Source organism: Spinacia oleracea, chromosome 4, assembly GCF_020520425.1.
Source record: "Spinacia oleracea cultivar Varoflay chromosome 4, BTI_SOV_V1, whole genome shotgun sequence".
Classification (NCBI taxonomy): domain Eukaryota; kingdom Viridiplantae; phylum Streptophyta; class Magnoliopsida; order Caryophyllales; family Amaranthaceae; genus Spinacia; species Spinacia oleracea.
Genome location: NC_079490.1, coordinates 30,360,001 through 30,373,814, shown reverse-complemented (window position 1 = coordinate 30,373,814; position 13,814 = coordinate 30,360,001). Strand labels below are relative to the sequence as shown.

Here is a 13,814-nt window from a genome sequence, read left to right as displayed (position 1 = left end):
AATTCTTTGCTGTTTAGAAGTACATTCATCAGCATATAGAGGATCCCCAAGCAAACTCCCTATTCTGCTCAATGAATCACCCCCCCAACAGCTCAATGGTAAGTTAGGCAACCTAATCCACACTGGTACTACCCTCAATATTTCCTCCTGGAAATTAAAACTTGCTGTCCAAGGTTTAACAATCATAGGTTTGCCAAAGAACATATGAGGACCAGCCACCAGAACTGATTCCTTATCCTTCTTTGACTGGAATCTGATTACAAAATAGCCCTCATCATGGAGGAAAATCTGAGGTTTACCCACTTGGTGCCATTCTTTTGCAATGAATCTCAAAATAGACCAAATCGAAGGTTTTTCCCCAACTACATACATGACAACTGCATTTCCCCATAGATCATTCATTTTTTGTATCTCATGCTTATCAAGTACAGCTATGGGTTTACCATCACAGACTGTGGGAGCAATAAAATTCAACGCAAAACCTTTAGAAGGGAGTGAACTACCTTTGAATAGACTCGCCCATGGTTTTGGTTCCATATCCAATCGCCTTTGAGCTGGCTGCGCACCATTCATCTCACACTCTGTTTCTGTACGGACATCCTCTGTTTTCTGGGCTGGATCTACACCTGGGTTCTCCTTCATCACACTCTGATGGTGCATTTCCTTGAGTGCAGCATTAACACTTCTCACCAGGAGGTCCACCCTATCCTTTCCCACCACCATTCGATGGCTATCTTCGTAAAACTCTTCCAGAGCTTCAACCAGCGATGGCGGTCGATTTACATCAGTACGCACTGACCGCGACCAACCAGCCGAGTCCTGGTAAGCTTGAGAGTTGTCTAGACGTTCCATCGACGGCAGCACATGGTCAGAATGAGGCAGCGTAACTGGTGTCACCAGACCCGCACTAACCCGAGGTTCATCAGGAATGGGTATTTGTTTTCTGAGTTGGTTCTGGTTCTTAGGCCTCGAAACTTCTTGATGAAGAAGAGAAGAGGCTTCCTCATTCACTTGAGCAATCTCATGCTTCTGCGTTTTCTTCTTCCTCGCCATTTTCAAGATTGGCGCACGTTAGTAAGGGAACCTTAACGTACACCACACCATGAGAGAGAAGAGAGAAGAAGTGGTCTTTCCTGGTACATGTTGATCAAGTGATTAAGGTACGTTTCCTTGTTCTTTCCTCTAATGTTCTTTTTCAAGTTGTTATGTTCTTTTCACAACTTTACTTTTACTGTGTCATCAACATAGTTTGTTCTTTTAAATCAACATAGTTTGTTCTTTTAAATCAACATAGTTTGTTCTTTTATATCAACGTACATAGATTGTTAAAAAAGAACATATAATGGTTTGAAAAGAACAAATAACACTTAAAAAAGAACATAGTCCGATTTGTGGTAAAAGAACAAAAAATACTTTTTAAAAAATATAGATTTAGTTTTAAGTGCATCAAAAAATCTTCGTTTCGTCTTTTTAATTAGAACATAAAATCGTTTGAATAGAACAAATAACACTTAATAAAAGAACATAGTTCTGATGCGTGGGATAAGAACAAAATACATTTAAATAAAAATATAGATCTAGTTTTAAGTGCATCAAAATATCGTCGTTTTCGTCTTTTTAATTAGAACACTAAGTGGTTTGAAAAGAACAAATACAACTAATAAAAGAACATAGATTTGTTGTTCTTTTCGTCCCTTTCATTCTGTTCTTTTGTTTGATAAGGAAAAGAAAATGTTGTTCTTTTTTCTTCTGTTTTGTAAAAAAGTTGTTGTTCTTTTTTTAATTATTTTGTGTTCTTTTTAACTTATTTATGTTTTTTAATATTTAATAACATTATCGATAATATTTTTTTTTTGTTTTTCTGTTGTATTTTTCACACGATGTTCTTTTTGAAAAATAATTGTTCTTTTTATAGTTTATCAGGAGAGAGAATATGTTATTTTCATTTTTGTATATTTTCTTTAGTTTTTTAGCATTAGTGTTCTTTTCAGGTTTTAGTTAATGTTCTTTTCGTTTACTTTATTATGTTCTTTCTGTTTAGTTTGTTATTTTCTTTTTCGTTTTCTTTTAATGTTTTTGCGTTTTGGTGCAGGTGCACGTAGATCTACGTGCAGGCCCCTGCACCATCCGCGCGTTGAGGGGTTAGGGGGTAATTTTGACCAAAAAAATACATAATTGTTCATATAGCTTTCTAACAGATAACAAATTAGATCGGAGATTTTTTAAAACAAAAATAAAATAAAATTGACATTACACTTTTCAAATTTAACATATTTGTCTCGATTAACATGCACTTGGATTATCGTAATACATGTTCTTAGTAATGGAGAGAGAAACATACTTTCACCCCCTAACCCCGAATATTTGGAGATAGGGAAGTTTCATTTTCAGAGATACACCCTCAAATTAACATAGAACATATTTAATGTAGATTGGAGCGTGCAATAGGGTTTGTACCTCAAATGATTAGAACACGTGGCTACAAACTATGATTTTAAATTTCTCTTTTCTAATGACCGATCATAAAGGAATATAATTATTTTTACACTACTAGAATTTGAGTCATTAATGACTATTCAATAATGACGGGCCAAAAATCCAGTCGCAAATGTCTTTTGCAACAGGGCTAACAACTAAATAAAGACGGGAACAACCATCGCAAATGCCTTTTACAACGAGATAACGACGGAATTTTCCATCAATGACGATTCCCTTTTATGACGGTTTCACAATAGAAAATTCCGTCACTATTAATTGGCCTTTAACAACGGAATTTCTCGCAATTAATGGAACAATTTATGTAGTGTAATTTGTCGCTAATAAATAAATGGATGATTAACTAGTACTTGAGGTTAAATATTAATTGGGTAATGGTGGATCGATTCTTTAATCGTTATAAATCACTTTGTATGTTTCAATGAGGTTATTAAAGATGATTCAAACTGTTTTTGACGTAACTAACCATTTTAGGCGGTAGGTAAATTCTTCTTGCAACACAAGTTCTTAAATAAACTACGACAAATATAGAAATGGTTTCATGTATAATTTCAAAAAGAAATCTTGAGTTCAATTTTTCTTTGTAACATTAAGAACATCCATCATGGGACATGACCATTCACATTGGGGGAAAAAGGCAAAAAAGCTATTGAATAAATATAGCCAGCTACTTTGACATTCATATTAATAATGCCAGTGGTTCAGAATGAATGTGTTAGATAGTAGACTTCAACTTACGTGTGTAGGAGTATTCTCCCATATGGAAGAAATATGATGTTTTGGTTGTCTTTAAATATACTCATGTCCTTCATATATTGAATATGAGATAGGCTTGAGTTATTGGGCCAAGTGTAGCATTGGGCTTGGTTTGCTAGTGTTAGGTTGGGAATGTAGCTATATATTATTAATCAAGACTTAGCACGTGGCACGCGCACGGTCCATTTAATGACATACTTAATGTTAATCGGATAATACCAAGGGCAGTTATTTAGTAACTTGTCAGTTTCTTACAAAAATACGTGTTCATGGGAATGATTGAATTTGTTGTATTCCATTCGTGATTAAGGGAATAATAGAGCTAGATTAGCTTTGAATCCCATCAGCAATATAGTGGGGGCATATTATCCTAAGGACAGAGATTGACTCGTCCTAATCTAGTTCTGTATTTTCGTTTTCACAATTCAAAGTTTAGTTTTTAATAGAATGTACAATAGATTAGAGGTTCCCCTTCCACATTTGTAATTTGTATTGTCCTTATAGTTCACTCGCACCTTTTAAAAAAAACTTTGATATTCATTAATCATACATAAATTCATGAGATGAGACACAATTTTTGGGCCAAACAGGGGTATACAAGGAAGAAAAACACTTTTTAGAGAAGTAAAAAAGAACTTCTAGGAAAGAAGAGAAGGAGAAACACCAATTTGGAGTTTCTCCAAAGTGTTTCTAAGATAATTAAACTTTAATCAACAATCAACAAAAGACAGATCTTGCATACAATCAACTCTTAATAGCGGATACAATGGCACATATTACATATACCCATGTTGGTTGGGTATAAAATATTTCATAAAAAATGACTAATTTTTTCAATCAAAAACTAAAATCTTCTTGTCTGAAAATGTTTTTCACCCAACCTAAACTCGTTCTTACTAACTCTTTAGTTATCGCCCCTTTAATCAAGGCAATTACTAACACGTTTATCCTAGTCAATCAAGGCAACAAAGCTCGGGGTTAACCCTTAACCCCCGACCCAAAAAAAAAAAGCTGTAATTAAGATGCCTCAACGAGTAACTTGTTTTCTTCATGAGTCACTTATTGTGTCGATTTGATGGTCCAGAAGGTGGAGGTATATTCCTCCTGCGGCGGCCAGACCTTAAGATTTGGATACGACCAATATCATTTTTGTTATTTGGTGACATTGCATTTGGAGGTTTTGTAATGAACTTGTTGTACATTGCTCCACTTCCAAATCTTGTTAATGAAGAAAGAATAATAAGAAAAAGCATAAAATAAATAACCATAACCTTGTTTTTTGAATAGTAAGTCATGGTTTGTGCGCAATCGGAAGAGAAGATATATACAATATAGTAAAAAGAATAAATAATTTGAGCGTTTAACTTAAATATTACGCTTCATTTCTTGGACCTTGATATATATAGAACCTTGTCGCTTCCTTTCCCAGAAAAAATGCTGGGAAAAGGGGGGTGCATTGACAAGATCATCACATGAAAAGTAAGTAGTATTATGTAACGTTTGGTAAAGAGTTTAAAAAATGGAAACGAGGAGGAAGGTGTTGAATTAAATAAAAACATATACACTATTGATTTTTACAACAGATTAAATAAAAACATATACACTATTCAAAAAAATTAATGAGCTACAACAGATTTTTACATAATAGAAGGAAATCCTTTTGACAATGACGCATTTACACTATTGATTTACTTACTCAACAAAGTTTGAGATTGTTTTTTTTGGGTGTGAACTGCGGGCCAGATTCCAAGGCTACACACGGTGTTTAAAAAATCCCCGGATGCATATAAGAATTTTCATTATTTAGCTACTCGGACAATGATAGAGTGACCCTAATAGTTGGTAATCCTTTCAACATTGAATTTTAATTGGTTACAAATGCATTGAAACTTTACATAAAACAATCTCTCTCTTCAATTAATTATGCTTATATATTATTTTATATTATATGTATCTTAGGGGTTGCCAACCCTTAGGATCAACCGAGCAACCAAACATTTTCCGAAAGAGAGAAGCATATGAAAAGGGGAAGAATTTCATGTTGAAAGTAAAAGTGCTTAATTTGAAATGGGAAACAAACTAGTTAATTAATGGGTGTTAAATGAGGCATATCAAACTTAATTACTCCGCACCATTTAAGATATGCTTATTTAAGGAGGAGAGTATATTCTTCTATATATGTCAACTATTATCCCCTAAAATACGATTTCAAAACTATAGTACGTTACTCACTTTCTATCCAATTGACATACTACTGAATATAAATCGACAACTAAGATGATGGAACACGGTAGTATTGGAGACTAGTTGTAGACTTGTTGTTAAAATTCTAAAAGAAGATGTTTATGAGTTGTATACAAAGTTAATTTTATGATGTGTTTCAAATACACTAGAAGGAGTTTAAGATGTGGTGTTGTCATGGTGAGATCATGAAATTGTGAGATTATTCTTGAGAATAAATCTTTAGGAGTGTGTTATAATCAAGTGATTTTTAAGTATCTAAATCTATCTGGACTTTGGCAAATACAACATAAAAAAGTTCTCTATTTGCCAATCACAACCTCAAATTTCTTTGTCACTTACACATGCTTTCAGAGCTTCTTGCTTGAAATCCTTCATTTATCATTATACTCTTCCACAGTGCATTTGATGATTTACACAAATAATTGTTATGACAGGGTTCAGACAATCAGACATGTAGGTAATGAATAAGTCCCTGTTCTTTAGAGCTGAACTGAATTGAACTGAATGCTCATGAACTGAACTGAACTGAACTGAATGCTTTGAACTTAACTTAACTTAACTAGCAGAATATTACCGAAATAAATAATAAATACGGAGTAATAAATAATAAATAATAAATAATAAATAATAAATAATAAATAATAAATAATAAATAATAAATAATAAATAATAAATAATAAATAATAAATAATAAATAATAAATAATAAATAATAAATAATAAATAATAAATAATAAATAATAAATAATAAATAATAAATAATAATAATAAATAATAAATAATAAATAATAAATAATAAATAATAAATAATAAATAATAAATAATAAATAATAATAATAAATAATAATAATAAATAATAAATAATAAATAATAAATAATAAATAATAAATAATAAATAATAAATAATAAATAATAAATAATAAATAATAAATAATAATAATAAATAATAAATAATAAATAATAAATAATAAATAATAAATAATAAATAATAAATAATAAATAATAAATAATAAATAATAAATAATAAATAATAAATAATAAATAATAAATAATAAATAATAAATAATAAATAATAAATAATAAATAATAAATAATAAATAATAAATAATAAATAATAATAATAAATAATAAATAATAAATAATAAATAATAAATAATAAATAATAAATAATAAATAATAAATAATAAATAATAAATAATAAATAATAATAATAAATAATAAATAATAAATAATAAATAATAAATAATAAATAATAAATAATAAATAATAAATAATAAAATAATAAATAATAACGTACTAGATATATTAATTATTAATATTACGCATATACAATTTCATCCAAAAACCAACACTCCCATAATTAAAAAAAATAAATCTAGGAAGAAAAGCGCGTTTCTTCTAAGCCAAGTTTGCTCTCGGCGTAGGATAAGACCCTCTTCCTTATCATGCGCCGGCGCCATGGCTGGCAAATCAAAAGCTCGGAAGAACGGCAAGAAACCTACTGGACCAGTATCGGATTCACAAGCAAAGAAGACGAAATCAATGGATGAGGTTCTTGGGGTGAGGGCATTGGTGATTGATTCGGATGATGATGGAACTCAATCAACAGATGATGCGAATACTTTGGTGGATGAGAATGTGGTGTTATCACCTCGAACCTCCCTCAATGAACTGAGATCACGATCGGAATCTCACCGTACTTTCTCGTCGTGGCTTTCAGTGATGAATTCAGGAAAACAGAGTCAGGTATCCCCCATTCCCACTTTCAATCTTATTTGCGATGACAAAATTGATGAAACTGATAATGTTGTGAGTATAGAACTAGATGATATTCAGGATGAAGTAGATTACTGGAATTCAGCTGTAATTTGTGCTGTCTTGGGTGCAAATCCACCTCTATCTGTGTTTGAGGGTTTCTGCAGGAGAATCGGGAAAGATTTAGGGGTGGATAAGGTTGTGCTGATTGAACATGGTGTGTTTCTGGTTAGGTTATTCACTATGAAGAATCGTGATAAAATCTTAGCTGCTATTAAACCCTCTTTTGACAAAAAACCAGTAATCTGTAAACCTTGGCACAAAGATATTGTGGATTTCAAGGATGAAGTCAAGGTGGTACCTATTTGGGTGCATATGAAACATCTTGACCTAAAATTTTGGGGGAACAGGAGTTTGGTAAGATAGTTAGCTCTATTGGGGAATTCATTCAAGCTGATCAAGCAACAATCAATAGGGACAAATTGCAGTCTTCTAGAGTTCAGATTGAGGTTGCTTTATCTCAGGATTTACCTGAGTGTGTTAAGTTTCATGATGAACATGGTATTCTGAGAACAATCAATGTGGGTTATGAATGGAAACCTATTGTTTGTGAACACTGTAAACTCCTGGGGCATCTTGCTAGTGATTGCAGGAAGAAAAAAGGGAAGAAAACTTGGGTGGCTAAGACAGTCCAAACAGTTCAAAACCAACCTGTTGTCAACAAGGTTGTTGATACTAGTGAGAGTGATGGGTTTGTAACAGCCAGCAAAACTTCTCATGTAAGGCAAGAGAGGCATAGTCCAGTGATTGTTGCTAACTCTTTTCAGATTTTCCAGGGCACTGGATGCCAAATTGGTGATGACAGTTCAGGTGATACATTGGTGTTAGATGATGGAGGTGGAATCCCTCCTGATTCTAATGGATAGAATGTTATTCTGGAATGTCAGGGGGGTGAATAGGGGCACCAAACAAAAAGATGTAAAAACCTTTTTGAACTCCAATAGGTGCAGCCTTGTTTGTCTCCTTGAAACAAAGGTCAAAGCTCACAATCTGGGGGCTTTGTACCTTAATTTGTTTGCTGGTTGGTCTTTCACCTCCAATAACATGTGTCACCCTGGTGGTAGGATTATTCTTGCTTGGAATCCATCTGAATTCCAGGTGAACCCCTATTTATGTTCCAGTCAGCTAATTCAGTGTGCCATTAGATTAAAAAATGGGAGTCAGTTTGAATGTTCCTTTATATATGCTCATAATTCTCAACAAGATAGAGTTGCTCTTTGGAAAGATCTTTGCACTATTGTTGGTTCCATCAATGATGCTTGGATTTTGATGGGTGACTTTAACTGTGTTCTCAACACAGATGAGAGAGTGGGTAGTGCAGTCAGATTACATGAAATTCAGGATTTTCAGTCCTGTGTTAATACTTGTGGATTGGAGGATGCTAAGCTAAATGGTAATTTTTTCACCTGGAATAATAACAACAAGGTAATAGGAGAGTGTTCTCTAAACTGGATAGAGTGTTGATAAATCAGGCTTGGATCACTCAATATCCCAATACTGAGGTCTGTTTTAAAAATGAGGGCTATTTTGATCATTGCCCTGGCATTGTTTCTGTTTACCCTCATTTGGCAGCAGGGAAAAAGCCCTTCAAGTTCTTTCCCATGTTTCAAGAAGCTCCTCAGTACAAAGACATTGTGATGAATGCCTGGAATATGTCTGTAACTGGCACACCCATGTATCAGGTGGTTCAGAAACTGAAAAATGTAAAAGTTGCTTTGAAAAAGCTTAATAAGGAGGGGTTTGGTGATATTGAGGCTAAGGAAACTAAAACAGCTCATGCATTGCAAGAGCTGCAAGATGAATTACACAAAAATCCTACTGATGTTGAGATGGCTAATAAAGAAAAACAAGCTCAACAGGAATATTTGGCTGCACATAAAGCTTTGTTGTGTTTTCTTGCTCACAAGGCCAAGTCAGTGTGGATAAAGGAGGGTGATGAGAACACTGTTGTGTTTCATAGGTCTATTAGACAAAGACAATTGCAAAATACAATTCTCTCTATTAAAGACATGCATGGTAACTGGACTACTGCTCCTGGTCAAGTTCCTGATGTTTTCTTAGAGTATTATAAATGGCTTTTGGGCACAAAAGGGGATGCTAGAACCTCAGTTAAATAAACAGTGGTGAACAAAGGGCCATTGGTGTCTGATGAGATGGCCAGTTTGCTCAATCATGCCTTCACCAAGGATGAAATTAAGGCAGCAATGTGGGATATTGATGGTGGGAAGGCTCCTGGTCCTGATGGGTTTGGGAGTGCTTTCTTTAAAGGTATGTGGGGGGATATTGGTGAAGATGTAAGCAAGGCTGTCCTGGATTTTCTGAACACAGGAAAATTACTGAAGGAGATTAATTCTACAAGTGTTACCCTCATCCCTAAAGGGAAATGTGTAACACCCCCAAAATTTGGACCTTTTATATAATCAAAAACCCTGTTTTTATATCATAAAACAATCGTCCAAACCTTGGGAGTGTCACTGCTACATTTATTCTCCATAGAAAATAAATGCAAAGCAACAAAACAATTTAAAATCATTAAAGTCAAAATTAACTAAGTGGTCTAAAAGGTGCCCCATAAAAACTACAACCAATTCCCATAAAATGAATAACAAAAACCAACTTAAACTTAAACTGAAATAGAAATTGTCTCTTGACTAGGTGGTTATTCTAAGCGTCTCCTCACTCGTAGCCAAGTACCTTTACCAACCTGCAAAAATAAATAGAAAAGAGACAAGAGAGACAAACTCCCAAAAATCAGATAAACTGAGTAATTAGTACTCCATCCCGTAAAATAAATAATTTTAGTTTGAAAACATTTTGAGTACATAAAATAGACAATTAAACAACAAGTACCAATTTAATAACTCCATTATTAAACTTATCACCTAAAGATCAATATTAATTAAGTGAGGGAAAAAGAACGCTAAGGGTCGCGCGTAACCCTTGAGAATGGCCAAAGTAAGATGAGTACAGAATGTCCCTAGTGTGCACACCCCTCACTAATTGACTATGGGTCTCCGCGACCGCGCATCAATAGAATTAGGAGGAAGACTAAGCAGAAAGTTTAATACAGAATAATAGAAACCTACTAGAAGCCTACCGGGTCCCCACTGAAGTGCACCGATAGAACAACATCTAGAAGGGCAACCTGTTCCAAACCCTTACGGGCTTTTCCCTCGAAGATTACACTTTACGTCGTTAGTATTTTAATAAGATTCAAAAATATAATCAACCAACACAATTAGCCCATCATTACCACGTAAGAGATTGTACATTTTAGCTAGTGCTTATCATATCAAATAGCTCAGTAAGATCAACCAATTTACATCCTCATATTGGAAATATCCAATACGCAGCCTTAATTCACTATCATCACAATTATATCACTTTACTCCAATATTGCAATTCACAACTTAATAGTTCAATGTAATGTGCTACGTAGTCATTAAACAATATTAACAATAGTCCCATACTAGTTTCCCGTTATCTGATACTATACTCCACTTCGTATAATCTCAACAAATATAAACAAAAGATGTTGTTTCGTAAAGTAACGGTAGTAGTGCAAATAATATTTACATAATATTACTAACTTCATACATGCCCATAAATTCAAATCACATAGTTCACATACACAACCTTTAATCTCCCTATCACATAATAACACATATATATGTCCAAAATATTTTACTTAACGGGACCTAAAGACGATGGACATTGAAAATTACCTTTAACGCGCCTGATTTCTCAAGGTACGGAATCTTAATTCAGAAGAACCACCTAGTAATCCCCGTCTACAAATAAATAATAACAAGCCTTAATCAGTATATTAATCCATTAGTTAGGAATACTACCTATGCTAGCTCTCGCAAATTAGTACTTCGTAGAGGTTACTCCAAAATCCATTTCACTGATATGCCCACAACACTATAGATAGTAAAATTCTTTTATAAAACCAAGTTAGTGCCTTTTAATCATGAGATCAATTAAAATAAAACAAGCAGGTCATTAGCAAGAAATCAATGGCCTAAAAGCTACTGCTACATCCAACCTAACGAAATCAAGAAGGTTTTATTTACTTATTATTATTATTAGTTTATTTAGTCAAACAAGGCATAATGTAGATAAGAATCCATATCCTAGTAATTTGAGCATTACCGACATGAAAATAAGAGGGGAAGGTCAAACTCAGCTCTATTTAAACTAGCCAGCGAGTGAATTGCAACAGGAGAAACAAAAGATGCACCTGCATAGTACAAGCGGGAGATGAATTGGTAATTTGTGCCAAAATCAAGGTTGAGGGAGATAACTTACCAGGAGATGGAGGAAATTAAGAGATGTCCTTGATGACGGCAGAGGTGCGAGAGGGCAAGAGTTTATTATATTAGTCAATTTACACGGCATGAATTTTGAGGTTTGTGGGAGTATATATATAACATACGGTGATTAGGGTTTAATTAGGAGACTAAATTTCAGAACCTTTATAAAACAATCTAAAAATACTTTTTTTTTTAAACTCATTAAAACTTTTATTTTAAAATTGTAAAATTATCTTAAGTTACCAAAATAGTTTATTAAAAAAAATACCCGAAAGTTCGGAATATTACAAAATGTCTAGAGAGTGTTCAAGAGTTCAGACCTATATCTTGGTGCAATACTTTGTACAAATGCATCTCTAAAGTGCTATGCAACAGGTTGAGAAATGTCTTGCCTAATCTGATCTCTCAAAACCAAGGTGCTTTTGTGCATAGCAGATTTATTGCACATAACATCATGGTTTGCCAAGATTTAGTGAAAGGGTATGAAAGGAGAGTTAATTCTGCAGGGTGCTTGATTAAGCTAGACCTTCAGAAGGCCTATGACTCTGTTGAATGGGACTTCATTGAAAAAATGATGATTGCCCTTAATTTTCCTGTTCAGTTCACTCAATTGGTGATGCAATGTGTGAGGTCTCCTAAATTCTCTCTGTCCATTAATGGCTCTTTGCATGGCTTCTTTGAAGGGAAAAGAGGGCTCAGGCAGGGTGATCCTCTTTCTCCCTTACTTTTTGTTCTGTGTATTGAGTATCTATCCAGAATTCTGGTGTTGGTTGGTGAGAAGAAGACGTTCAAGTTTCATCCCAGGTGTACTGAGATCAAATTGAATCACATGTGCTTTGCAGATGATATCATTTCTGTGCTGCAAGGGGGAATTTAACTCAGTACATATGTTGATGCAAGGATTTCAGCTGTTTTCCCTCTCCAGTGGTTTGAAAGCAAGCCCTTCTAAAACTTCATTGTATGGTTCTGGTGTGAGTGATTCCACAATGCAGAGAATTCTTGACATGACTGGTTTTGCTAACGGTTCCTTCCCTTTTAGGTACCTAGGCATTCCAATTTGTTCAAAGAAGATTTGTGTTGCTGAATGTGAAAAAATTGTGGAAAAAATGTGTACCAAAATCAAAGCATGGAGCTCCAAAAATCTGTCTTTTGCTGGTAGGCTAACCTTAGTGCAATCTGTTTTAATGACTATTCAAACATATTGGGCTCAGATTATGATTCTTCCCAAAAGTATCTTCAAATCTGTTAATAGCATTTGTAGATGTTTTATCTGGAAGGGTGTTGCTGATTCTAGTAGTCCTGGTAAAGTAGCTTGGAAACAGCTGTGCAGATCAAAGAATGAAGGTGGGTTGGGGATTGTTAACTTAAAACTATGGAACCTAGCTGCTATGGGGAAACATGTGTGGATGATTGCTACTCGGAAAGATAATATCTGGGTCAGGTGGATTCTCTCTGTATACATCAAAGGGGAGCAGAGGTGGGATTATTCCCCCAAGAACACTAATAGTTGGTACTGGAGGTCTATCTGTTATGTTAGAGATTTGATGAAAGCACATCTGTCTGAGGCTCAGTTATGTTCTATTCAGAAATACTCAATCAAAAAAGCATATGGCAAGTTGATTCTTCCTGCTGCTGCAAAAGTTTACTGGGCTAGTGTTGTGTGGTGTCGTTTAGGTCAAGCTAAACATAGATTTATCACATGGTTAGTTGTTTTAGAAAGATTAAACACTAAAGACAGATTAAGACAGTTTGGGCTGTCTATGGATGATCTATGTCTTCTGTGTGGTGCTGCTACTGAGAACCATAACCATCTGTTCTTTGGCTGTCACTTTAGCTATCATGTTGGTTTCATATTGCCAGCTTTCTGCACATTAGTCTCACCAATTGCAGTCTGCCTCAGTTGATCAGATGGATTCACAGGAGGAACATCTCAAAGTTCAGAAAAGGGGTGTATTACACCTTTGTCTGGTGTACTGTCTATCATATATGGAAAGAAAGGAACAATTCTTTGTGGAACAATCAGATTAGCTGCATAGATAAAGGGTGTAGCATGATTAAGAGTAGTGCATGTAATAGGTTACATTCTGTTTTGCCTAAAGTACTTAGCACTAAGGATAAAAGTTGGTTCTGTACCCTTGCTGAAGGGTAGTTTTGCTTGGCTTGATGCCTGTTTTCTTGCTTCTGTAGA

At 34.2% G+C, this 13,814-nt stretch overlaps 2 protein-coding genes and 1 long non-coding RNA gene across 3 annotated transcripts; 2 read left to right on the top strand and 1 right to left on the bottom strand.

The window, feature by feature from the left end:
* Nucleotides 1–8,354: 8,354 nt before the first annotated feature.
* On the top strand, nucleotides 8,355–9,427 carry LOC110805356 (uncharacterized). The gene is made up of 2 exons (XM_022010943.2): nucleotides 8,355–8,735; nucleotides 8,783–9,427. The coding sequence occupies exons 1-2, from the start codon at nucleotides 8,355–8,357 to the stop codon at nucleotides 9,425–9,427; spliced, it is 1,026 nt and encodes a 341-aa protein (XP_021866635.2).
* Nucleotides 9,428–9,759: 332 nt separating this feature from the next.
* LOC110805365 (uncharacterized) lies at nucleotides 9,760–11,886 on the bottom strand. Its single transcript, XR_008918800.1, has 3 exons — nucleotides 11,622–11,886; nucleotides 11,036–11,553; nucleotides 9,760–10,014 (listed from the first exon to the last, which is right to left on the bottom strand). It is a non-coding gene; the product is annotated as an uncharacterized lncRNA (long non-coding RNA).
* A 194-nt stretch (nucleotides 11,887–12,080) lies between these two features.
* On the top strand, nucleotides 12,081–12,503 carry LOC130471429 (secreted RxLR effector protein 78-like). The gene has a single exon (XM_056841549.1). The coding sequence runs from the start codon at nucleotides 12,081–12,083 to the stop codon at nucleotides 12,501–12,503; it is 423 nt and encodes a 140-aa protein (XP_056697527.1).
* Nucleotides 12,504–13,814: the final 1,311 nt, after the last annotated feature.

Excerpts from the sequence above, each read along its gene's own strand:
- LOC110805356 (XM_022010943.2), top strand. The coding sequence starts at position 8,355 with ATGTGTCACCCTGGTGGTAGGATTATTCTTGCTTGGAATCCATCTGAA. Across the intron at positions 8,736-8,782 it reads CCTGGAATAATAACAACAAG|GCTTGGATCACTCAATATCC; the intron begins GTAATAGGAGAG and ends TTGATAAATCAG.
- LOC130471429 (XM_056841549.1), top strand. The coding sequence starts at position 12,081 with ATGGTTTGCCAAGATTTAGTGAAAGGGTATGAAAGGAGAGTTAATTCT.